The sequence below is a fragment of the Vipera berus genome (assembly GCF_964194415.1).
Source record: "Vipera berus genome assembly, chromosome: 3".
Lineage (NCBI taxonomy): Eukaryota > Metazoa > Chordata > Lepidosauria > Squamata > Viperidae > Vipera > Vipera berus.
The window spans coordinates 168,807,425-168,834,219 of NC_138204.1; the positions used below are offsets into that span (position 1 = coordinate 168,807,425).

The following is a 26,795-nucleotide window of genomic DNA, read 5'->3' on the forward strand; positions in this document are numbered from 1 at the left end:
GAACTTGAAGATGCGTGGACTTCAACTCCTAGAATTCCCCAGCCAGCTATGCTGGCTGGGGAATTCTGGGAGTTGAAGTCCACGCATCTTCAAGTTCCTAAGGTTGGGAAACGCTGCCTTAAAGAACCCGTTTGCCTTGCCCGCCCCCGTTATGGTACTTTTGCTTTTACGCCGAGGAGAAAGTCAGAAAAGCAAGCAAGCAAGCGGTGGGAAAAGGTTCCCGCGTAGACTCTATCTAGGGCCCTCAGTCTGGAATGCAATAAATAAATAAATAAAAAGTCGGATGACCGCCAGATGGCAAAACAAAAAAAAAAAAGCATGCAGAAAACTCGGATGACATCAAGGCGTCCAAATGTTCGCTGATCAAATTTCATAGCTGCCCTATATATCGGTTCATTTATGGATTCAGCTCTGTATCCTGCCTAAAGTTTCACCTCGGTAGAAACTGAAATAAGTGAAAGTGTCAAAAATTCAATGGCGTGCATCAGTCTTAACCAGCTCCGACAAGTTACACCCACGCGTACCAAAATTGTGAGGAAAAATGAGACATTGGGAGTCGGGCGGCACAGATGTTTAACATATTATTATCAACACCATCCAGGTAATGTGGCTAACAGTTTAACAAACTGATTCAAACTAGTGACTGGTTTTTCCCCCCTGTTCTTTGAGGAAATGTTGGAAGCCCAAGGATAGCATTGTCATAGGAATTAAAAATATTGCTTTACACGGTCTAAAGCTGCTAACAATAGGAGCGTCAGGTTATTAAAGTTTACTTGTATATATCTTACTGTAAATTAAGGAAATCGAATTCATATAATAAATGCCCAATTTTATTTAAATCGATCTTCTTTATTTCTATTTTACTAGCTTTCTTAAAGATCAACAGCGGCAACCATCAAATTTTAAATTGGGTAAATATTATTTTCCAAAAGTTCTGCATTGAGGAACCAGAAGTGTGCAAGAGATTGCCTTTTTCTCTCGCTCTTTACACCAACAAAGTTTCCGCCCGAGAACGGTACCAGCTGACACCTGACAGGCTCGCTTGCCTCCTTGAAAAAGAGTGACGTCAGAACCGGATTTCCGAGAAAGCAGTAGCAAAAGCAACTGTTACACATGCGTTGTTGATTAAAAGCGCCGCTTAGGGAACCATAGAGTTCTTCAAGATGAGTTAATGCTAATTTTGTTTATTCCGTCTTATTCTTGCGGTCAGAATTTTGTCCATTACGGAGCATGCTCAGTTTTCTTCAGAATGTTTTAGCTTCCTGTTTCTGACGTGACATTTAAGCAAGGTGCGATCACTGCTTTTGCAGCAAAGTAATGCTAAATAATTCTGCGATACGATGTAATATGTTTGGAGTGCCATACGGCCTTTATTTCAGAAAGCTGCCCCTTAGATTTATTTTTATAAAAACTATTATGTTCTCTATTTTAGTTGTTTAACTGGTATGTGCAAATGGTACTAATTAAGGCGGTCTTTCGTGCGAAAAGTATGAACATTGAACTGTCTTTTTTAAAGTAAATTTACACGCAGTTCTCAGTTAATGACCATGTGTTCGTCAATGCTTCAAAATTACGATGGCTTGAATAAGGGGGAATTAACAGCTAGCCCTGAAGTTCTGGCTGTCCCAGCACTCCCACAGTTGTGTGATTGCAATTTGGCAACCACTTCACATTTATGATGGTTGTGTGTCTGGCAATCTCGTGATTGCCGTTTGCAACCTTTCCTGCTGGCAGGGAAATTTGCAAGTTGATCCAGTCAGTCAGAGTCCGATGCCTGGCAGCAGCCATCCTGTCCATTCAGGCTCACACCACGCTTCTCTGGCCACCCACATACCCCACCCCACCCCTCAGCAGCAGCTGCTGCTTTTCTATCCACAAGCTTGCTAGCAAAGTGCCTAGGACTTGTGAATTCCTGACAGCTTCTCCATTTATTTGTTGGAAGAATACAGGAAGTTGCAAGGAGTTACTCCTAAGTTTCACTTAACAGCAATGGGGAATGCCTGGATTTCTGATGTCCATGGAGATTCTCAGTCATCTAGGTCATAGTTTTCCCAAAGATGCATTTTCACGAGGCAACTGGACTTTTTTTCTTTGAAGACATTTCGCTTCTCATCCAAGAACTGAAGTAGCATCTTTGGGACTGGATCTCTGATGTTAAGCAATATACCGGTAGTCACTGTCATGCTTTACGGCTACTGTCTTAAGTGAGGTTATCTGTATAGGTATTTCTCATTTATCGAACATCCCTTCATTAATTGTTCAAAGTTGCAATGGTGCTGAACAAGTGATATGACTAGTCCTTGAAGTTCTGACTGTTGTAGTTCCCCCTGCCCCAGTCATATGACCCCAACTGCTTGGCAACTGGCTCACACTTATGATGGATGCAATCATGGGATCACCATTTGTGACCTCCCTGCCAGCTTCCCAAGTCAATGGGGCAGCTAGTAGGGTAGGTTGCAAATTGCTTTCACAATCCATTGACTACTTTTGTGTATAATTTGACTTAAAATATTTTTCTTAAAATATGCTTTTTTTGTAAAGTTTTTCTTTGCTTTTACATTTTCCTTTGTAGAGGAAAATAATAAAGAGTTAAATTATCTTTATGAAAGCTTCAGATATGTCCCTTTTTCAGGTTTGTACTTTATTTTTTCCATGAAAATATGGTCATGAATATAATGCAATATAATATGTAATATAACATTCTAGATTTTTATAGTCTAGGTCTACTAGTCTGCTTTTAAGAATCCTCTGAAAAACTGTCGCTTCCTCTTATATACATGTTGTGCTATTTGGGCTGTATTAAGGAATGGCATTGGGAAACTGGTTCCACTTAAGCCTGTTAATATCAGTCATTGGCTTTTGACACCACCACCACCATCTGCCACGCTCCAATAGAGATAAAGGTTTCCCAATGCCAGTAATCTTTGTGAGCCTCTGATGAATATGAGTCAAAAGGGCTGGATGAAGAGGGAATGAAAGCTCTACTAAAGATCAAAGAGAAGGCATCTGGAGAAATAATGTATCTTCTGTAAAATACTAACCTTGGGAACAATCCAGTTACATGGAAAGAATGATAAAAATGAATGTGGTAACAATAGAAATGAAAGTTTGCAATGTATTAGAGGCATTGGAAAATGTTACTATCAAAAGTGGAATGCAATAGTTTTATCTACAAACTGTATAGGATAAAACATAACTTGAAAGATTAAAAATATACAGTATATCAAGCGATCTGTTTATTTTAGGGGTCAGTTCAGAAATGAGACTCTGAATAGAATGTAGTTATGACTATAGTATTTCAAAATATTCCTTCTTGAAGCCTTTCAAACAGATAACCTGCTTCTGATTTATTTTTCCTATTTTGAGCTTATAATTCACCTTAGGAAATCATAACTCAAAATCCCTGCTTGTTTTTACAACATACATTCGGTTTTCATCTTCATCACTGCTTTGTCTTTTACAATGGAAAAAGCTGATAATAGAACCAGTGTTTGAACACTTTCAAGATTTTATTAGAATGATTAATGAAAGAAAGATGGGAATAGGTAGAGGTATCTAATTCATCCAATGCCAGCTAGAGTTATGGTAACTCCTCCTTTAATTCTGACATTGGCTGTTCAGTGCTTTACCCACTGAACCTTATAAAAGCATTTTGGGAGAAAGCAACTGTGTAGTCAGTATCAGTGATCTCCTAAAATTGTAAAGAATCACCTCTTTTTTTCTGAAGGTGTTGAAAATGTTTTGTAGTTTATTCTAATCTAGACATAAGGGCTGAGAACTGGGGGGGAAAAATCCAGTGGGAGTCAAACTGAGGCAAATGTACAATTTATAGTACTGCTTTGTTCCTGTCAACTCTTATCCAAAGAAAACCTAAATTGTCTTCATATAAACCATATTTTATCCATCATGATCACATAAAACAATGTAAGCCTTAAATGCAAGAATTATAATAACTTAGAATTAGCTGTTTTGTTTTTTTTAAAAAAGTTTATTTCTGTTCTGCATTTTAAGATAAAATACCTGGTATAAATATAAATGTTATAATTTAATAGCAATTTTAAAAATAAGACCTAGAGCAACAACTTAAACGAAAGCTTTAAACGTAGTCGACAATGTAATTGTGTTACAGATGCAAAAATCAATAACTGCTACAATCTATGGCTTCTTGAACTGCTATTTTTATTACATATATATATATATATATATATATATATATATATATATATATATAATTTCCTAACCATAGCCTGTGCCCATATAGAAGCTGTTTCTGTGCTCTCACTTATTTGTGAACATAAAGTGCATTAGAACAAGTAATCAAATGTCTGATTCCTACATTTGAATTATTGAAATTAAAACACCTGAGTAATATCTAATTACTTTAGATGAGTGCAATGTTATATGTGCAGAGTGCTTTTAATTATATTTTAAAAGGCCTATGAAACAAAAACAATAATACTGCAAAAATATTTAAGCAAAATTATAATTTGCTCTGAATCATGGATTTTCTTCATTTTCTGGTTGATTGTTAAGTATGTGCATTAAGATTAATTACTCTGACACTGCTGAAACCATCATTTGGATAAATTGCTAGAGAGTAACAATTTTTCTCCCATGCTCAAACACAGCTTGAACAAATTGTTTGAAGATTCTGTCCATGTATGTGCACTTTCTTGGCCACAGTCCTTCCAGAAAACCAATATGGCCTCCATAGGAAGTAAGGATCAAAGCTATATTAGTATTTTGTTTTGCAATTTCGACTGGTATAGCTGAAGAAATAAAACAGGGTAGAGGGAGAGAAAAAGAATATTCTCATATTCTCATAAAATTATTTGGAAGTACTGGAACTTAATGATTTACTTAAGTGCAGTTCTGATTTGGGTGTAGGATACTGGTTAATAAAAGATAAGTACTGGTCATAACAGAAATTTCTATATTTTTTAAAGAATATACAATACACATTTATTGGTATTACAAGACTAGAACTTGGGGGTGACAACTGGATACTTCACATCTGGATAAAAAACTGGATCCCAAGAAATTATATAAAATCTTTATTTTTAAATAAGGCTATGAACCATTATATAAAATCCCTCTTTTTAAATCAGGCTATAAACTATAGTTTATAAAATACTTTTAATTGAAATAAAATTTGGCAATCTTTGTGTTAGCACATCCAAATCCTATTGCACTTACTCTGTAAAGCCTTTTAAATTATACAATGCAAATTTATTTCTAAGGACAGTCAGTTCAAGATCAATCAAGAGCATCATCATAAGAGAACAAAAAATAAAACTTGCCATGATTTGGTGAGAACGCATCATCCAGAGAATTTAAGCATAACACTGGAATTCCAATTTTCTTCAGTTTATGACATGGACTGGCATCTTCATAATAAGCTTCAATTGAAGGATAGCCAAACATGACTATGGTAAACTGTTTGTCAAATTCCCTAATAGTCTTAGCCTACAATACATAATTCAAATTATGAACTTACATCTGTATTAATAAAAAATAAAGTTTAGAAACAAATGATTCACTCATACCTTCATTACAAGATTCATGTTAAATAGCTTATCAAATACTTGCCGATGTCTATAAAAAAATACAGAAACCAAATTAAGAGCTATCAAACAAATCTGAATTTTCACAATGTTCTAGTCTACATAATGATTGTCTAGCTTGTGGTTCAATTGTTTAGCAACTGTGGCCAATGAATTAAGGCAAAAATGCTAATTTAGTAAATAAATCATGGATAAGCAAGTTGTGCATGAAGAAATAAAATTATAGTGACTGAAAATTTATAACTTTGGCTCAATTCACCTTGAGGATGTTATGATTGGATGCCTGAAAGAAATTATGCTCCATGCCACAAAACGGCACCCTTGTAAGTCAGTTCAATGATAAATATCAATGGCCATCCTGTACCACACTATAAATGGTATTTATTGAAACTCTGGTGTGCAGCAGCATAATTGCAATGTTAAAGATCCAGGATTGTTTCAGAGAAATAATGTTAAAGGTAAAAGTTTTTTTTTATTTCTCCCTTAGCTGGAAGAATAAGACATTCAGTTATAAGACTAAAACTTGTTTCTGGATTTTGTGATTGAGATGGAAAAAACTGAAACTTTGAATCTGGGTTTCGTTGATTAGATAGTTTGTTGTTATAGAACTGGCTAGTGTATATTACCGGTAAGTAAAAGTAAAAAGTTGAGGCCATAAGTTATTGTTCTATTGCACTAAAAAGAGTTAGAAATCAATTTTTTTCTTTTCCTACTTTCCCCTACACTTTTTCCTTTTTTCTCTTTCCTTTTTTCTTCCCTATTTTCCCATTATTTTTATTTTTGTTAGTATTTTGTATCTTGATAGACTAATAAAAAAAATGGTGAAAAAGTTATGAGACTAAAACCAATTCTTCCTTCCTCGGTTCCTTTGGCTGGGGAAATGATGAGAAATCACTAATCTTCAGAATCTTAACATCTGTATGTTAAGGCAAAAGCTGAAATGATGGCTTGACTAAGGTTGCCTAAAGAATTCATTTCTGAACTGAGGTTGGAAGCAGGTATTATGTAGGAGGTCAGACTGCATAGAATGTTTCAGTGTATACATATATACTCTATCTCTCTGTCTCTTATATATGGCTCTGATGCTGGGAAGGGAGGAAATAAAAAGAACACGATGACCAGCAGCAAGTTGGATGGATTAAATTCCAGTGGTTGATATACTCTTGGAAGACCTGAATGACCACGTTGAAGACAATGGGTCACATAGACAATCTGTCCATGTCATTGCTAGATGTTGACAGTATATAATCAAAAAATATATACCGTATATACTTGAGTATAAGCCGACTCGAGTATAAGCCGAGACCCCTAATTTTACCCCAAAAAACTGGAAAAAATTATTGACTCAAGTATAAGCCGAGGCTGGGATCCGCCGTTCTGCAAGCCTCCGCTGCCGGCGGAGGCTGGATCCGCGCTCTGCAAGCCTCTGCCGCCAGCAGAGGCTCGATCCGCCATTTTGCAAGCCTGAATACACAGGAATACCCTGTGTGGCCGCGGCTCTCGGGGAAGCCCTGGCTGTCCGCTTCCTCGCTCCACGCTGCCATTCGGGGCCCGCGCGTTCCCCGGGCAAATCGCGGCGCCCAGCAGGCGAGGAAACACGCCCGCTCCAGTCGCCCCCCCTTCCCTCAGGAGACGCGAAGCAAGTGACCGCCCGGAGCTTACCGAGGACTTGCGCGCGGCCGAGGCTTCGGTGCTTCCAGGATCGCGCGCACCTCTCCCAAGCCGGCGCCGTCCGGAGACCTGCCGAAGTTTGGGGAGGTTTGGGGAGGTGCGCGCGCACCTCCCCAAACCTCCCCAAACGTCGGCAGGTCTCCGGACCTCCGTGCCCTGCCTGCCTGCTTCTTTCCGCTGCCTGGCTGCCCTACGATGTAACCCGCTTCATGATCGAGTGCGACGCCTGCAAGGACTGGTTTCACGGCAGGAAGGGGATCTCTGCCCTAGAGCGGGAGGGGGGAGGGAAAGGGGGGGAGGAAAGGCCCGATCGCTTTGTGTTACCTGCCGTGAAACCAGTCCTTGCAGGCGTCGCACTCGATCATGAAGCGGGTTACATCGTAGGGCAGCCAGGCAGCGGAAAGAAGCAGGCAGGCAGGGCGCGGAGGTCCGGAGACCTGCCGACGTTTGGGGAGGTTTGGGGAGGTGCGCGCGCACCTCCCCAAACCTCCCCAAACTTCGGCAGGTCTCCGGACGGCGGTGGCTTGGGAGAGGTGCGCGCGATCCCGGAAGCACCAAAGCCTCGGCCGCGCACAAGTCCTCGGTAAGTTTTTTTTGTTCACTGGAGTATAAGCCGAAGTGGAATTTTTCAGCCCAAAAAGTGGGCTGAAAAATTCGGCTTATACTCAAGTATATACGGTATTTAGAAGCCACTGCTGGTACATAAGAAAATAAATCAAATTCTTATATATTTACCTGGAAGGGGGGAAAAGAAAGTTCATTTCATCTGAATTAGAACTTTTATGAACCTTAATACTTCTCTGGGAACTTTAAGCACATTTTGCAGCAATGCTATTCCAAGTAACAAATAAACGATCACAGGATTACTATAGATAAAATACATTACACACATATAAAGCTGATACAATCCTTTAAAGTAACAGCAATAATGAACAGTAGTTTAGAGGACCTGCAGAGATTAAGCCGAACCAGGATGTCTATAGGACCAAGTTCAGACAAAGTTGGGCTTCTATCAGAAAGGACTTTTGCTCCCTGACTTCCAACATAATTGTTGTTCTACATGGATAGGACAATAGACACCAATTTAATAGTGTAGGCAGGATGATCTAGGTAAAGTTGATTCTTTACATAACATTTTTTCACTGGAATTGAATTTCACACTAACATACATTTTTTCCAAAATGTACTTGCCTTTCACTTACCTAGTAACTGAAGACTTTAGGCAGCTGGTTAAATAATAATTAAAAAGAAGACAATTTACTGGTTGTTCCAGTGAGTCTGCAGATTCAAAAGCATTCCATCCTGCTGAAAAAACTGCAGCTGCTTTTAATGGTGTTCTTTTCCCAGTTTTGCCCAAATAGTTTAAAAGAAGCATGCTACAAACAGGAGAGAAACAGAAATCTGGAAAAAAAAATCTCACAAAAGTATTTGTAGCTATCCTGAATATTTGCACTAGCTTTTGTAACCTATGAGACAGATGCTATGGCAAACAATGCCAGTCATGTTAGATGACACTGCAGTGCTAATATTTGAATATTGTTCATTGATAAATTTGGAACTCAAAAGGCTTGCAGTGAATCACTAAGTTGGATCCAGAAATCGGTATCCTATAATGAAAGGCTGGTATATCTGCCACACCATTCTATGCTGTTCCTAAAAGGGACACACTTTGGTGATAAGATTTTTAAAGAAAGAGTTTCCAGCGAAACACAAGATAGGAAAGGTCATTCCAGACAGAGCACCATTAACATTCTTTAGATCCAATTTATAATCTTTGTTTCTTCTCTAGATTCATTTCTTAGTATATTTGCTCTGTTAGCAAGGCTGAAATAACAATAGACTATTAGTAATATAATTATTTTTAGTATCAATGTGTTCAAATTTGAGTTGCATACTAAATTGTGTTTTAGCATTTGATTTCACCAATGGAGAATTTCACGAGAATTTTGTGACTTCCTTCAGTGAGCTTATATAGTACTGTATTCCTATGAGGGAAAAAATGAGATAAAAAACTCAAAGAGTTGGTTTTTGGCTGCTTGCCATAAGATACCACTAAGATTGGGGTGGGGGGTGGATGAATAGCCTTCTTCAAAATCAGGCTATTCCCCAAATGTGATCAATCTTATTTACAGGAGCACCTTCTGCATCAACTTCCCATCGTCCTGTGCGCTCCCACAGAGAGGGCCTCCTCAGGGTGCCGTCGGCCAGGGAGTGTCGGCTGACGGCCCCCAGGGGGAGAGCATTCTCTGTGGGCGCGCCCACCCTCTGGAATCAGCTTCCTGCTGAGCTCTGGATGGCTCCCGACCTTCGCTCTTTTCACCGTGACCTGAAAACCTGGTTATTTGAGCTTGCCGGCCTGGACTGAGGGATTGAGATTTTAAACTTTAGAATTTTTCTTGTTGGGGCTAACTGAACTTAATTTAATTTATTTTTTTAACATTGTATACCATGTTTTAACTGCCCTGTACACCGCCCCGAGTCCTTTGGGAGAGGGGCAGTATATAAATCCAATAAAATAAATAAATAAATAAATAAATAAATCTACAATTTTGGGATTTCAGTTACTTACCCTCCCATAGAAACACCTGCTGCCATCAATGCAGCTGAAGCGTATAACTTATGTATATAATCAATAACTGTTTCCAGATCCTCTGTATTAGCAGCACAGTATGTTCTTGGTGTCTACAGAGAGCCCCAAATGAGAAACAGTACACTCATCATTTATGTTAAATTTAAATAAGACTGAAGCAAAGCAGGACGCTATCAAGGGCAATACATGCAATAGATTAATACAGCTCTAATGACACTCCAGAAGATTGAAGGTAGTCATTCCACAGAGAAAGAGCTAGCATTAGCCCTTCATTGAAGAAGAATGTTTACGGATTTTCCCTTTTCCCTGCATTTCCTAGGCTGCTTCCTGAGCTGCTCTCAAGGATTCCCCAAACTTCAAAACGTCTACAGGATAAAGGAAGATTAATTAAAAATAAATCTTCTGCCATTAGTAAATTTATGTCAGTTATGTGCTACTAAATATAAATATATCCAATCTTAGTAATTCAAGAAGGGATAGATTCAAGAATCACCCTAAGCATGTAATTTGTTTTGATAGTAGCTTAATAATATGAGTGTAATCACTGTACTTGTTCAACAAATGCCGCCTACAGAAAGTATGTCATTTATATTTGAACGTAAGTTGCAGTATATATCAGGTACAAATAACAAGGCACAAGTGCCCAGATAAGGACTGCACTACAGTTATCTTATCCTAGGACAGAAAGGATTTCTATATATGGTACTCCTTTCTTAGATAAAGGCTTTGACTTGAATTGCATCTACAAAAGCAAAGCAGCTCAGATTTGCTCTTCTTGCCTTGTTAAATGAGTTTGCCACATTTAATTTTATAGCCTACTAAAGCATACAATAATTCCTGATATTTATCTAATGAGCTTTTTTTTTATCTGAAGGTTCAAAATGCTGCATGTTCATTAGCTCAGTATTTTTAAAATCAACTCGTAAAACAAACAGGAATGGGTTTCTCTATTTTTCAGTTAGGAAGCTGAAGAACTGAACTGTCAGAAATACTTCCTTTACCTATTCCTGAAACAAATGGATATCTTTTACACTCCTTGATCTATTTATATATCATTTATTTTACAATGTTCAATGAAATAAAAGTGGAAACACCCAGAAGGCCCAGAGGACAGTACAGTCTTTTATGGACACCTTAAGCTACAAAACCAGGCTAAGCTGAAATTTGAAATGCAATTTCCGGCAAATAGCTATGAATTAACGTAGTGATATTTTAAATAAGTGAACTCCTTAATTTAGGCTGGAGATGGTAGAATTGAAGTTGATGCAGTTGATACTTGGGCTGTTTATCTTAAGCACTGTATTTTGTTATGCTTTATTATGATGAGAGAGAGATGGAGGACTAAAAGGAAGGAGTTAAGGAAGGTAGAGACAGAGGCATATAAATGAATGAGGATGAAAGATATTTGTACTAAAAATTTCAGAGGAAGAAAGAGTTTTAGAGGTAGGGGTGAGCCTAAATGAGAGTAAACCAGGGTCTTTTTTTGTCATAGAACGCTCAGAACGGAGTTCCGGCACCGTTTTTTGGATGGAACCTTGTAAGGTAGGCAGGGCGGGTTGTATGACGTGTGTGAGTTCCGGCACCTTTTTCTTTTACAAAAAAAGCACTGGAGTAAACTATGTAATCAGTTTGTATCTTGAGTCAGATTAAAACACGTATTTTAATTCATGTATTCAGGTAATTAAGCAAATTACTTGTCTTTTAATGTCATACAAGATCCCTATTTGACATGGGGCTGCCACAAAGAAGAAGGAGTCAAGCTATTCTCCAAAGCGCCCAAGGGCAGGATAAGAAGCAACGGATGGAAACTAACCAAGGAGAGAAGCAACCTAGAACTAAGGAGAAACTTCCTGACAGTTAGAACAATTAACCAGTGGAATAACCTGCCTCCAGAAGCTGTGAATGCTCCAACACTGGAAGTTTTTAAGAAGAGACTGGACAGCCATTTGTCTGAAATGGTATAGGGTTTCCTGCCTGAGCAGGGGGGTGGACTAGATGACCTCCAAGGTCCCTTCCAACTTTACTATTATGAAATTATGAAATTATGGCTGTCCATAAATGGCAAATAACATTCAACCCCATTTAAAAGGACCTGCCTTCCTAAAGTAATTGTGCAAAGGCAAAGAAACATGTCTTCCTCAAACACTATTTATAATTTAATGGGTATTTAAAAGAATAGGGTTATTGCATCTGTTCACTTAAGAATTCTTAACTGTAATACCTGCCTTGATTATTTTTTCAAGCTCAGTATGACAGTATATAATTATGCAGCAAATTCTGCATATTCATAGGTTATAAGTGCCCCCACGTCAGAATGAAACTTTAATGTTAACATATATAATTCCAAAATCCAGTTAAATGAGATTTTTGCTTCTACTGAAATATAATTTAAAAAATATTTGGTCTATCACTGTATATTTTTGTATATTCATCTCATAAAAGAGACAGAAAATCCAATGACTGAATGATGAGAATGTATTATAAATATTTTGAAGCTATCAAACTGAACATGTAAGGCCATTCAACGTATAAACTAGTTTCACATATTAGTAAAACAAAACCCAGTTTAACATTTTAAATTACTGACTCAAAAGAATGTTTTCCTCATCTGGGCTAACGCCACTGGTATTATTGGATAACCACTAATTATTCTGGAGCAAAGTAGTACAGGAAAAACTATGTTGATTTGGTTTATAAACTATCATCCCTAGTCTAGGATATGTAAAAGCTAAGCGATAGTTAAACAATAAATTAAGAGAATGATGTTTAAATTATGTAGGATTCAATGCCAAGCAGGAATATACCGTACTCTTTGATAATACTCATAGCAGCAACGCATATAATTTTCACAGCTGCAAGTCAGAGAAGAGCCTTCATGTGATGTTGCTTAAATATAATCCCATCAATGGTGTCCACATGGAGATGATAAACTTCAGATGGTCATTAGTACGTTGCTGCCTTGTTTGTATTATGGAAAGCATAATACTGTGAAAGTATCGTCTACTAGCTTAGTTCTCAAAAAAATCTGAGGCATATTATCTAACTTGCAGTAGATCAATATCCAAAGAGAACAGGGTTTGCACTGAAGTTCTATGCTACATTTTGTGCAATACACAAAAGAATTATACAGATATATCTGTATTAACAGGTGATGGGATAAAATTATTTCACAATGAAGTAATGAATATTGAATAATGAATATACAAATGAATGAAGGCATATACAGATAGTCCTCAACTTACAACCACAAGTGAGCCCAAAATTTTTGTTGCTGAGACACTTCTTAAGTGAATTTTGCTCCATTTTATGACTTTCCTTGCCACAGTTGTTTAGTGAATCACTAGAGTTGTTAAATTAGTAACACGGTTAAGTGAATCTGGTTTTCCCATGACTTTGCTTGTCACAAAAGGTGATAGCAAGATCTCAGGACATTGCAATGGTCATAAATATGAGACAGTTCCCAAATGTCTAAATTTTGATCACATGACCATGGGAACGCTACAACGGTTGTGTGAAAAACAGTCATAAGTCACTTTTTTCAGTGCCGTTGTAACTTCAAATGATCACTAAATGAACTGATATAAGTCAAGGACTACCTGTACAAATATACATATATACAGTACAAATGAATGTATGGACAAATGAATTTACAAACCTGATATAAAGAACACAAAATAATTGGATTTATTTTACTGATCACAGATCACAATAAAGTTTTATCTATCACATAGATATACCTTTTTATAGGAAAGTTTGATTGTTGTTAGCAGAACGGTTATCCCATTTACCTTTTTATAATTGCTATGAGAAGGCCCTGTGATTGACACCAACTGCTGAGTAATTTAATTCTGCCTGGATGATCTATAATTCTATTACTATATTTTCCCAAACTTGCATCTCTGTCTCTCCGTTCCCTCAAGCAACTTTGCTTTTATTTAACTACTACAGTGCACTATATTTTGAACTATAATTGTAAATAAACTTTACTTTATTAAGCTTTTCATCAACTGAAGTTTGATTTACCCTCCATAGTCATTTTCAGAGACAAAGCACCTGATAACTTTGATACATGCAAAATTCTACAATTTCCAAGCTGGATAATAACTCTCTACATAAGGCTACCTCTAAAATCTCTATTAATGTTTGAGATCAGGAGCAAGAAATTGGAATGGACCTAATTTCTATGAAGAAATTGACACTGATTCCTAATCAATTTCTGGGAATGATTCAACATGTTAATTTTAATCTTAAAACTATCATAATTCACATTATAAAAGACATGGTTCTTTCAATAAAAACTGCTGCCCCAACTCTCATATATTACATATTTGGATGGAGACTTATCCAAACATTTATCTGAAGTTAGTTTCCAATGTGATGCTTTGGTTGCCATTGTACAGGTAGTCCTTGACTTACAACCTTTTGTTTAGCAACTGTTTCAAGTTATAATGGCACTGGAAAAAGTGACTTATGACCATTTTTAATACAACCATTGCAGCATCCTCATAGTCACATGATCAAAATTTGAATGTTTAGCAACTGGCTCATATTTGTGACTGCAGAGTCCTGGGGTCACGGGATCACCTTTTGCAACCTTCTGACAAAGTCCGTGAAGAAGCCAGATTTCAATTTGCAACTGTGTTACTAACTTAAAAATTGCAGTGATTCACTTAACAACTGTGGTAAGAAAATGAGGCAAAACTCACTTAACAGCTGTCTCATTTAACAATAGAATTTTTGGACTCAGTAGAGGTCCTAAATCAAAGCCTAACTATACTTATAACTATCATTTTAGCATTTGTTGGGCTTCCATCCCTCTTATATTTTTAAAGCATATATTTATGCAGTGGTTGGTACGCTGCAAAATTAAATGCTCAGAGAACTGGAGTGAGAGCAACTGATTGGGCTTTGGATATCATGGATTCTTGGCATCTTTTTGCTAGCCTAAGCAAAACTACACACACATCCTGCCTGAGCTAAATATAATTCCCTAGGTCAGGAACATGCAGTCCTTTTAAAACAAGACCACTTATTTTTTATGTTGTTTGCTGAAGGCTACTGTAAAAAAAATATAGATCTTCTGATTGATTTTTCTTCTGTTCAATTGTATCTGATTCTTGGAGACTGTCTAGACAAGACCCCGCAATTTTCTTGGCAAGGTTTTCCAGAATTGGTTTGCCATTGCCTCCTTTCTAAGGCTGAGAGGAAGTGACTGACTTAAGGTCATCCAGATGGGACTAGAACTCAGTGTCTATAGTCTAATGCAGAGGTCTTCAAACTCTGCCCTTTTATGACTCATGGACTTCAACTCCCAGAATTTCTCAGCCAGGCATGCTGGCTGAGGAATTCTGGGAGTTGAAGTCCATGAGTCATAAAAGGGCCGAGTTTGAAGACCCCTGGTCTAATGCCTTAACCGCTAAACTGGCTCTCACTGATTGAGTTTAAATTATACTAAACATAAATCATATGATTACTGCATATGATTAAATATGCATTTAATAAGCTTCCTATCTACTACATTAAAGATTAAATAATATTGGTCATAGTAGTTAGGCAATTTTTGGAGGAGATCCAGGTGCTGTATTTTTGTCTTACATGCTATAAACTAAAGTTTTCAAACAATATGAGATGCGCTCAAGAAAACGGAAAATTTTCAAGTCTGCAATGGAAACTCCTATAACTCTAATTTAGCAAGATAATTTGACATCTAAAGTACAGTTTAAGTTAAGGTCTTTTAGTAGCAAATACGACTCTCACTGCAAGAGCCCTGTTATTGCAAAATCTTACTTTATCCTCATTTGCCTTGCTAACAAAGGAAATCCTTCAACTTTACATCAGGGTTCCTGATAGGTTGCAGAGATAGGAACAATATAATAAATGTGGACGATTACGGCACATGGAGAAGATGATGGAAACAAGATCAATTTAAGTTTGCAGATTATATTAAAATATATCAAATCCTGCTACCTAAACATGGCTGCTCATCCGACTGTGAACCTACAGGGCTCTGTTCTGGTTCTCCCTGTTTTTTCTACAAATCTACTTCAAAAGGTGAAATATAAATTTTATCTATATTACTCATGCCTTGCTCTTCTAACCATAGTTCAGTAAAAACAAGGGTTGAGGAAATGCTGTTAACTAGATGCCTTTGGTAGATTTCTTCTGGTGAGTCTCCTAGGATGTGGTGCTTTCCCTCTCATCTTGTTAACTGCATAGAAAACTAGCAGGTCTCATAACTGCCACTCCACTCACAGAGAGCAAGCAAAGGCATGAGGAATAGCTGTTGCACCTCACCTGGTTGGTGAGCAGCAAAGGCAACTCCTCTCTCCTCTGGGTGACAGGGAGCCTGGGTTTTCCATACCATTGCCCTGAAGGAAGCAGGCAACAGCAGCTGCTGTTACTTGGATAAGTAATTAATCTCTGGCAGAGATGAGGACCTTTGCCTTCTGCTTTTTCTTCTGGGGAAGTGAACAATGAAGTGGAAACATCAGTAAAGGCAAAGAGAATGGAGAGTTCCCTTAATTCATGTAAAGTGTCAAGTTTCCAACGAGCTCTTCAAAGAACTCTGAGGCATTGTTTACCTTAAAAGTCTTTTATTAGAGCCATATAACATTGGCAATACTTGGGAGAAGCTGGAATCTGAATTCCCCTCCCCTAAGCACAATAATAACAATAATAACAATAAGCGCCTTTGGCGTCTAGTCATGCCGGCCACATGACCACGGAGACGTCCTCGGACAAGCGCTGGCTCTTCGGCTTTGAAACGGAGATGAGCACCGGCCCCTAGAGTTGGAAACGACTAGCACGCATGTGCGGGGGAACCTTTACCTTTACCTTTTTAAGCACAATAATATTAAAACACAGTTCCCTCCTTTCGTTGCTGTCATTGATCACGTTCTCCAATTAGTTTGAAGGGTTAGTTCTCCCTCCTTAGTGTAACCCCCCAATTCTTTATCCTCTCTTATTACATTCAACCTTGAAACTATTCCGCTACTGTTATTATGTCTAACTAATTTCTCATACATTCTTCCTTCCCCCACTAACTTTAACTCTAAAAGTGATATACAAGTAGAAATATGAAATAACTGCTTCTTCATCTTTTCTCAAAGCAAGAACATCCAATGTTAGCAGCGTTGACATAAAGCTTGGCAACTGGCTGAAAACACTAGTCCTTCATGCCAATCCTATTTCACCACTGTTGTCTTCTGCCCCATATTTTGACAATGTGTAATATAAAATGTAAGATCTGGTATTTAACGTTACAAGATGCAGCCTAAAGTATATGTGAGGAGAGATTTTTCCCTTCTTTCTGGGAATGCTTAAGGAACACAGTATTAAATGGAATTAGTGCTTCAATTTAATTCACAAACTTGGAAACCTGAATTATTCTCTCCAAATTTGGCGATGTTCTGTATGGGTGTGATGATAAATTTGTCACTTACTCATTTCTTCACCCTTCACATTTTAGCTACCGGTATGTTCTCTTTAGCAATACAGTTAAAATATGAATGATGAAGTAGTGATTAAGTAATGCAATTTCTATTCTTCCTATTTTGTACCATATTTTTGGATAGGGAGGCTTTCTGCTCGATCACTCATACCCTGATCCTCTCCCATTTGGACTATTACAATGTGCTCCGTATGGGCCTGTCCTTGAAAAAATATCCTGAAGCTTCAACTGGTACAGAATGCAGCTGTGCAGGCAATTCTGGCTGCCCAAAGAACAATGCACATAACATATTTGCTACGCAAGCTAAATTAGGTGCTAGTGTGCTTTCAGGTCCAATTCAAGGTGTTGGTTATGACCTTTAAGTCCTACATGGCATGAGGCTAGGCTACCTATAGTAATGTCTTCATCCCACTACATAAGTCCATCCCACCAGTCAGGCGGGGAAGGTATACTGCAGATCCCATCAGCTAAAGAATTCTAACTGGTGGGGTTCAGGAAGAGAGCCTTCTCTGCCATTACCCTCATTCTCTGGAACATTGCCCCCCCCCCAAGAGGTGAGGTAGGCCCTTATTTTCTTAGCCTTTTGCACATGTGAAAACATTGTGGCCTTGCTTAAGGCTCACAAAGGAGCACACAGTTATGGGGATGGTTAATGCATTGAACACCCTCCTCCCACCTTTTAATTAACTTTTAACATTGATTTTTTTCTTAATTGTTCTTGACATTTTTCCAATTTTATATACTGTTTATATACTATGCTGCCCATAGTCCCTCTGTGAGGCAGATGGGTGGTTTCAAAATTTTATATATAAAAATAAATTAAGAGTGGTCACCCAGGAACTAAGTTTTTCAAAACTTAAAGGAATTGTTACATTCTTTCAGTTATGCTCACTACATTACATTTCCTCAATCTTCTTACTTTATTTAAAAGCAATTCTTACCAAGAGATTTTCACCAGCAATTCCTCGATAGTTAAAAACCACACACCTTTAAAAAACAAACAAAGAGCACTGTTTACCAGAATTGTTCATTTGAGTATTCTTGGAAGTGAAGATCCACATATCTGAAAGCTGTTTCAATTTATATGTTTTGATTTGCCAAAAGATTCAGAACAAGGAATAAAAATATGTATTTTCCACAGAGGTATATGTTTTCTGTATCTGCCAAATCTTTTCCTGTAGCCAAAACTAAATCATCTGTTGCCGTATAGATAAGAACAGGAAGAAGGCTGAGAAACTGGATCAGGAAGAAAGGAATAGATGACTTCCTCATTAATATGTTTGCCACTGGTGCACATGCTGCAGCCAATTTTGATGAAGGTGTTGAGGTACTTTCAACTGTCACTGAAAAATGCAGTGTTTATATTGTAGTGTAATACCTACAATGGAGTAAGGATAGCAAACACTTCTTAGTAACAAAGGATCAGTTCCATTTGGGCATGGTGGAAGTGGGCTTCAAGCTGAGAATAGTAACATAGTCTTTGCACCCAGAATACCAAGTCTCATCATTTTGTCCTCTTTTTAATCTGCCTGCTGTTGCCAAGTCATCCCTCTCTCTGCCTTTCAGTATGTCTAAACCCCAAGCATTCACAATGTTTTTGTATGGAAGCAATCCAGTTTATGTTTGCAGCAGACTATAATCTTTTAAGTCTCTCAAAAAACATTGCTAGGGAACAAAGTTGGAATCACCCTCATAGGCAAAAGCCAAGCACATCCTAGAAGAAAGATGAAGAGATGAGCAGTTTAGGCCAGGAGGTGGAAGGGAAGAGGTAGGAGTGGAGTTTGGATGGCCAGCCCAAACCACAATTGTAGGCAATGAGGATTTGGATGGAGACAGCACATGAAAAGGTCTTGCAAACCTGTAGCTATTTTGCTGTGAGGGGTGGGGGCAGGAAGGAGGCATTAGAAGTACGGTAAGAAGCTGGCTGATAAGCAGAATGAGGGTGAAGGGCCACAGGAAGACCCCCCCCCCAAAGTCATTGGTTTATTGATGAAAGGAAAGTTAGAATAAGAATAAAGGACTTTGAAGAAATACATGGACTTGCAGTGAGATTTGTAAAATGAGAATTCAACTGCTGAAAAACCTGTAATTGGACTCATGGCTAATTTGACTCTGGGCTAATGTGCTTTGAAGATCCCCTGCACACAGCTCTAAATAACATTGCAGATGGCTTACTGCAAAATAGCATGGAGGAGGAAAAAACTTCAGAGGATGAAGCTTATTGAAGTGACAAAATGATCTGGAAACAAAACAGCAGTATTCAACACTCGGTAAAAACTTAGGGCAATGACACCATTAGTTTGATCCTCCCATTGGCTAACATGGGTCTGTGTTAGCCTTTGGGTACACTGGCTCTGCTGAAAACCATACTAGCTCAATTGTGCACTGACTAATACACAGCTGGGTTAGTTTATGGGTGGATTTGAAAACCATGTCTGTCCAAGGCAAACAAAAGGCAGCCACCACCTCCATGCTGCCATGTCAGCGGACAATTTGCCTGTCGCTGGTTTCCACCTGGTATTCTATTGGGAGGATCTCCATTTATCTGGAACCCAACACTGTTGAGCTGGCCCTGACTGACTCTTGAGAAAGTCACATTTAGGCAGGGAAAATCTACTTTATCAAAAGGCCTGACAATTAGCAATAAGCTTTTTCAGAGCATATTTCTAAAAGGGATCTTTCCCGTTAAAGCAGATATGACATTCCTTCACAAACATGCAAGTAATCCATGCTTTCATTTAGGATGATGCAACACAACAGGAGATTTCCATGCAGAGGAATGGGAGCAAACTGCAGGTGTGAAACTCCATAGGAACGTTTTAAGTCCTGTAAGCAACATAAAAAAACACAGTTGCAGCATCCCATGGCTGTTTTACATGCATGTTACTCTTTTGTTTTTGAATGAGTCCTATTATATGTGTCCTGTCAGCATGAATATTGGAGAAGGGCTCTAACATTAGAGCTCTAAGATCTGGGTTGCAAAAATCCAGATAATTACTAGTGTTATTATTACAGAATTAAAATTCTTATTGTCCAGATATAGTAGCCCTAAACAAAGAGATGCAAAGCTATATTTTCTTATCCAACGCCATGTATGATGGCAAGCTACCGTGTTCTGGAACTAACCTCAGATACTACAGCATTCTTTATCAGGATTGCTGACTAGGTTTGCTTTGTTTATATCCCTAAAATTCATCTCTAGATAACTTTATGGGAAAGTTGCTCTTAAGCAGCTTGCAGATATAGCACCTTACCAAGAACATCTGGGGACAATATTGGCTAGATTGTAGGTATCAAAAATACATTTCTAGAGATGGATATGGAAAAAGTATGCATAAGTAGGATGTGGTCTTTTATTTTAAAATTTTAAAGGACTTCAGTACAAGATGGTGTTTCATAATAGACCCAGCCAGGAGTTTCATTTAATTTGCAATATTCTGTGGAAATGCCAGTTCCCTATTTGTTTGGCTCATTATCACTTTATTTAATTTTATTTGTAACGTATTTCATCACTTCTAGCCTTGTATTTTAACCTCTACATTGAACTGGTTCTCCTATGTGGCCTAATTCTCCTGAAGCATCTCTGTTGGGAACCTTTTTCAAAGGAACAATAAATATTTGTGGGTTTATCATGGATGTTAAAAATATAATTGGGGATGGAGGTTTTTCCTCTAATTCTTTGTATCTTTGAATCACAATTTCCATTGCACAAACAGAATTCTGACAGAAATATCAAGGGCAAATTATTATACCTGTATCCCAGTGTTTTGCTCTGTTGAATCATATGAAGAATATATGATTCCTTGCTTGTTCCTGTGAGGCCAGGCAGCAATAGGATAGTAGGTCTGGTGCTTGAATCAGGGTACTGTATGCTATTGTGATTATCAAACCAGTCCATGGAAATCTGTCCTCCATCTGTAGCTGTAATAAGTTCACTGAGGGGAAAAAACAGTAAACAGCTTTACAGAAATGCAGTATAAAACCAGGCCTCCTATTCAATGTAAGAGTGCACATGATTCCCCCTCAATTAGCTTCCAGATATGCCCTAAAAGTTGCCATGTCATTGCATTTGTAAAGTGACAGAAAAGAAACTTCCTACATAAAGGGAAATAATTAAATACAGCTCCTGGGATATCGTCTAAATATCTGGTGTGGCCTTTGGTCATGTGAGAGATGGCATGGTCTGCTTTAAGATGATGTGCAGGTGGAAGAAAAAGGAGAAGCCTCCCTTCCAATTAACTGACCAGTAATTAATAGCCTGCCTGTTTTCTCCAATCACAGTTACGTAATTTGCAGGAGTGGCAGGGGAGCTGCTGAAAGGTGCATTTGTGTTGAGCAAAATAGGTGGGAGAGCTCTTCCTTCCTTTAACATCTCACTGATTTTTGTCCTGAATGGGGTGTGGGAGTGTTTTATCTCCTGATCAACTCACTCACAAATCCATTTCTTTGCATGCAAATGTTTGTTGACTATGGTGACCAAACTAGAACATACCAAAAGATTTATTGTAGTCAACCATTTCTTCACAGTAGAATGTTAAGAAACTTAAAAAGGTTCTTTAAAGGCACTAGTTGTTTTTTTAAAGCAGTATTATGGTTACAACTCTTCTCCAGATATATTTATTTAGTTAAGTAATTTGTAAAGCTACCTACACAATATATGTAATATGATTTTTTTTTACAAATGAAACTAAACCAAAGCCTCCATATTTTAATAAGCAAAATAATAATTGCATTAATCCCTTCAACATTCATTTTTGGTAGTTTATTATTAAATAACCATCATTTGATACAAGGAACACTGGTGGGGTTTAACTGGCAGAGCAAGACAGGCATGGAGGGGGGAAGAGAATAAGATCTCGTTCTTTCTTTCCATTTCCTGCAATGAGAGGAAATTAACTACATCACTATCCCCAGTTCCTGTGGACAGTCATGGAACCAAAGTGGTTAAATCATAGAATTTTCTCACCCCAATTCCATATGCCCATTTTATTACATGTTAAACTCCCCACTATCACCATTTGGAAGCAGCAGCAGCATGACAACTTTTGAAGCTCTTGAGACTGTTAATAAAGTTACGTCAATTCACTTGTATGTAATAAGAGGCATGTGAACAGACATGTGGCTAAATGTTTAAAACATAATGCAACTTCTATATAATATCTGGGCTGATGGTAAGGTGTATAACCATCGTTAGAAAAAAATTCCACAGCCTGGTATTTTGCATTGTAAAATGTTACTCTTCTCTTCTAAAAGCTCAGAAGTTATTCTTCAGACGTTCTAGGAATATGCTTGGACAGGAGAACTTTGCATTTGCATTGGACTACTTCTACCAATTCCTCCCCCAAAACATTGCTGTACATCTGTACACTAAGACTTTTATTTGATGTAGAAGTTTATGTGCGGTCAGTTAAAAGCACAGATTCCAAATTTATCCTCTGCCAAAGGTACAAAGGTTTATGGAGTGCTTCTGCTCTCCTGTCTAAACATTTTTAAAACATATGACAGGCAACTGCTGAAAGTAAACCCAGATGAAGGAAGGAAGGAAAGAAAAAAGGATAGAAAGAAGGATGGAAAAGGAAGAAAGATTTAAGCATACATTTGGTTATATATAGAATGGACAGTTTCTGGAAGAAACAGCTGTGTAGGAAGGAAAGCAGCACTTACTTCCTATATTGCACATTTGGTTTGGATGCAATGAAAGGGCGTAGAAGTGTTTGCAAATGGCCTTCCCAGCACCATACAGTGGGATAGTATATTTCTGTCAACACAGGGCATTGGTCCTGCAGAAACTGGCAGAAGTTCTCATTGCCAGTTATTAGCTGAGGTTTCTAGCAAAACATTTAGGAAACAGGAAAGGAAAGATCAGACAATATTAGAGAAAGTTTACAGGGAGGCACAGTGAAGTTGCTGTTCCAGAAGTAGATCTGAGATGCACTGGGAATAACAAATGAGAAGTGCCGCACTGTGGGGAAATTTGCTGAAATCCCATTGAAATAAACAGGAGCAAAGCAGGGTAACATTTTGCGAATTTCAGGAATAATTACTTGTAAAGATGCAGTTTGGATTAAGTCTCTTATCTCCAATACCAAAATGTTTTTAAATTTGCAGTTAAGGAATCTATAACTACAAAGCTCAATAGGCTCAAAAAAGGAATAATACAGCAACTAAAGCAACTCTGTACATAACAGATGTAACAGTACACATTTTTCCTAGAGTATACCATTATTTAGGTTCCATGTACATAGGACAAATAAAATTTTGTGTGTGTGTGTGTGTGTGTGTGTGAGAGAGAGAGAGAGAGAGAGAGAGAGATTAATTAACTTAATATGATAACTGTAGTATTATAAAATATCATATTGTACTATCTCTATATGATTCTTACATATCCAAAGCTGCACCTGGCACATAGAAGAGAGGTATTAGAAACTGCAAAAATGTCAAGATCTTTAACCCCAGGAATGTGTAATATGCAGGGAAAGATTTATAGTAAGTTAAGTCACAGCCTGTTTTTCTAAGGGAAGAATTTCAGTATCTCCTTTATTTTCTTGCCTGCAGGGCTGTTACCAACATCTGTGGACACATAAGAGAAGTCTTAATAATGATTCACTCCATTTTCCCCTACATTGCAGAAGACAAAAGAGACATTTTACTCAAGACAATAATTTAGCAAGTTTTTTTTAAAAAAAAACAACACTTGCACTTCCAGTAAAGTGTGTGTTTGTAATCTGATTCACGTGCAAATTTTACTAACCTACATAAAAATCCAGATGCTTTCCACATTCTCCTTTTGTAATTTTAATGCAATTTTTTTGGAGGAATGTTGGTGAGGAGGTAGCTGGACTGCAACTTCACAGAGCCTTGAAAGAAGCAGATTATTTGACTCCTTTTAGTCAGGTTTCAAGCATCTTTATGCTTACTGATGACCTCTAGCAGAGCTGAGGTGGAGTGTGGAGGAGCTGAGCTTGAGGCCCACAATTTGCATCCTTGCCTCTCTTGTTTAACATCTGCTTGAAGCTACTGGGTGAGGTCATTTATCAACACAGGGTCAGTATCATCAATATGTTGATAATACCCAATTTTGTATCTCAACCCTGCATTGACCAAGTGATAAGGCTGAGTACTTATCCCAGTATCTAAGGGTAGTGGGGAGGGGATGGTAAGGGACTTTAAAGTAGGTCTGATCCTGCTGCCTTTTAAATATGCTCTAGTGCAGGGGTGTCAAACTGCCGGCTCATGGGCTGGATGCATCATCCCGAAACCACGCCCACCCCATTGCCGGCAATGGAAAAAAAGTCATGACATGTTATGACAGGCCACATGACATTGCAAGTTTGACACCTCTGCTCTAGTGGCCTGGTTCTTTCCAGGATACTGTATTGGGAAATTTGTACCTTCTGAGGAACTGCCTTGAATGTGCCGGCAACATTGGCCTGCAGGCAATCACCATCTTTTTCTTTATTATAAACTGAGCAGATTAATCAGTCAATCAAGGAAAACTGCAAATAGCAAGACCCAAAGAGAGCTGTCCAGCACCTCAAATTTTCTTGTGCATGCTGACATATGATTGGCCTCATCTTCTTTTATCAAGCTTGGATTTTGACAAAAATCTCAGCCCAACCACATCTACCTGACCTGTGAACCACAGGTCCCCACAGAGTACAGTGAATTTGGCCAGTGAAAAACTGACTGGCTCAGAAACCATGGAATGCTACCTAATATTTAAGGCTAACAGAAAACTAGATTGCAGGAGGATGGGTTGAAAAATAACTGTTTAAAGGCCATTATTAACAGCTACCAATCATAATGGTCATATACACCTTCTAGATTCAGAGAAGCCAGTCACTTATGGATGAGTGATAAGGTCCTAATGCTTTCCTTAGGGGCTAGTTGGAAACATTTAATTGGCTGCTGCTATAGCCAAGATCATCCTGATCAAGACTCTTAATTTTAGAAGAAAATCGAATATTATCTTAAATCAGCTTGTTTTATGTTTTCCAGAGGGATATATGCTGGAGTGGAAGGGTCCAAAAGGTAAAGATGGCAGCAGCTGCAATTCCATGGTTGTGTCTGCCATCTTGACTTTTCTGAATTTCTCTCTCACGTAATACTTTTCCTGCCGAAAAGTATTGTAATTTGGATACCCTTGTTCCAAACAGCAAATTATTATTTTTTTTTTTACAAAATGCAGGATAGGCAAGCTTAAATATTTCCAACCATGATTTTTTTAAGACTTAGCATGGCCAATATTCATTCACACAACCATTCACCTTCCCCAGCAAAAGACTTGGCAAAAACTAAAAATGGCAAAGACGGTAGTATTACTATGAATATTACTCCCAAACATCTGAACTGTATTTAGGGAAGAGATTAATGAATGAGGGGCCTTATTTCAAAGTGTCAATACTGTAGTAGGAGAGGACAATACGGTACATCCCATTTATTTCAGTCCTTATCCTAGATGTTTTGCATGCATGCTCGTTTGCCCTCCCCTTTCCACAAAGCTGGTGCCGGGTCCCTCTGCGGTGTATCCTGCGCAACCACCGAGGCACCAGGTTACACAGGAAAAACAACCCCCCCAAAAAAAAGCAAACCGATTTTCGTTGGATTCATTTAAAAGGAAATCGCCCCTTGCTTTCTCTCTCCTAAAGCGCCTGGCTTTCTCAGACGCCGACATCCAAACCGGTTTTTTTTTTTGCGCTCAAGGCCTAGCTATAAGGTTAACCGTGGATAACTTGTCTCTTTCAAAGTGGGTCAGAGCCTGGCGACGAGTCCTTCGGCCTTGTCCGCTTTCTGCCCACCACCGGGTGGGTTTCCCGGACCACTTTTAAAAGGCGGAGGTTGCAGGAAGCCTTACCTTTGCGATCGTCCTGAGATAATAGCAGACATACGCGGCTCCAAAGCACAGTACCAGAGACCAGCCGATCCCCGAGGCCAACAGGCCCTCCCTGCTTTCCAAGTACCCATATAGTTCTTGTAAGTTCATTTCTAGACACGTCGAGGAAACCACGGCCCCAGCTTACATTACAACGCCGAGGTACAGGCGAGAGATGGTTGCAACGGTAAGGATGGCGCTCTCCGAAAGCGTGACAGCTGCCGGCTGCAACAGTACAGGAGCTGCTTTTACTTTACTGCAGCTCCTGTTTCTCTATAGGATAACAGCCCAGACTACTCCGCCCCCGTTCGTCCTTTCCTTAGCTGGGCGGCGGCGAGGGTGAGACGTTATAGGAATCCCGGGCATAGGAGGGGGGAAAAAAGGGTGGGTGGGAGGAATGGTATATAATTTTACAACTAAACGTTTTTCCCCCCCCCCAAGAGCATAGTTTTTCATTAGTGAAGTATGCTAAGTGGAGAAAATAAATTTCGCCTGTTGACTACAAGTCCCTTGCAGTTTTCTTGGCAACAAATAGGCAACAGACTCACTTGGGAGAGATGAGCGATATAGAAATGTGGTGAATAAATAAATAAAAACAAAGCATTATTTGCCATTGTTTTTGAACTTTACCAAGTCTCCTGTTGCTTT

General features: G+C 38.5%; 2 protein-coding genes and 1 long non-coding RNA gene across 4 annotated transcripts; 2 read left to right on the forward strand and 1 right to left on the reverse strand.

Annotated features, from left to right (window-relative positions):
- The first annotated feature begins 388 nt into the window (after positions 1–388).
- On the forward strand, positions 389–12,273 carry LOC308666126. Its single transcript, XR_014026034.1, has 4 exons — positions 389–413; positions 509–601; positions 868–1,289; positions 11,542–12,273. It is a non-coding gene; the product is annotated as an uncharacterized lncRNA (long non-coding RNA).
- ABHD3 (abhydrolase domain containing 3, phospholipase) lies at positions 4,238–26,367 on the reverse strand. Its single transcript, XM_081324676.1, has 9 exons — positions 26,130–26,367; positions 22,940–23,103; positions 21,028–21,210; positions 18,217–18,262; positions 9,805–9,917; positions 8,438–8,611; positions 5,547–5,595; positions 5,301–5,466; positions 4,238–4,769 (listed from the first exon to the last, which is right to left on the reverse strand). Exons 1-9 carry the CDS (start codon positions 26,256–26,258, stop codon positions 4,591–4,593), a joined length of 1,203 nt encoding a protein of 400 aa, XP_081180802.1. The 5' UTR covers positions 26,259–26,367; the 3' UTR covers positions 4,238–4,590.
- On the forward strand, positions 15,740–24,047 carry LOC308666123 (uncharacterized protein). 2 transcript variants are annotated; one of them, XR_014026032.1, is made up of 4 exons: positions 15,740–15,876; positions 18,486–18,602; positions 20,018–20,103; positions 23,831–24,047. XR_014026032.1 is itself a non-coding variant. In XM_081324674.1 (4 exons), exons 1-4 carry the CDS (start codon positions 15,799–15,801, stop codon positions 23,954–23,956), a joined length of 375 nt encoding a protein of 124 aa, XP_081180800.1. In that variant the 5' UTR covers positions 15,740–15,798; the 3' UTR covers positions 23,957–24,047. The 2 variants fall into 2 exon arrangements, 1 of the variants encoding a protein (XP_081180800.1); XM_081324674.1 differs by having other exon boundaries at positions 20,018–20,071.
- Positions 26,368–26,795: the final 428 nt, after the last annotated feature.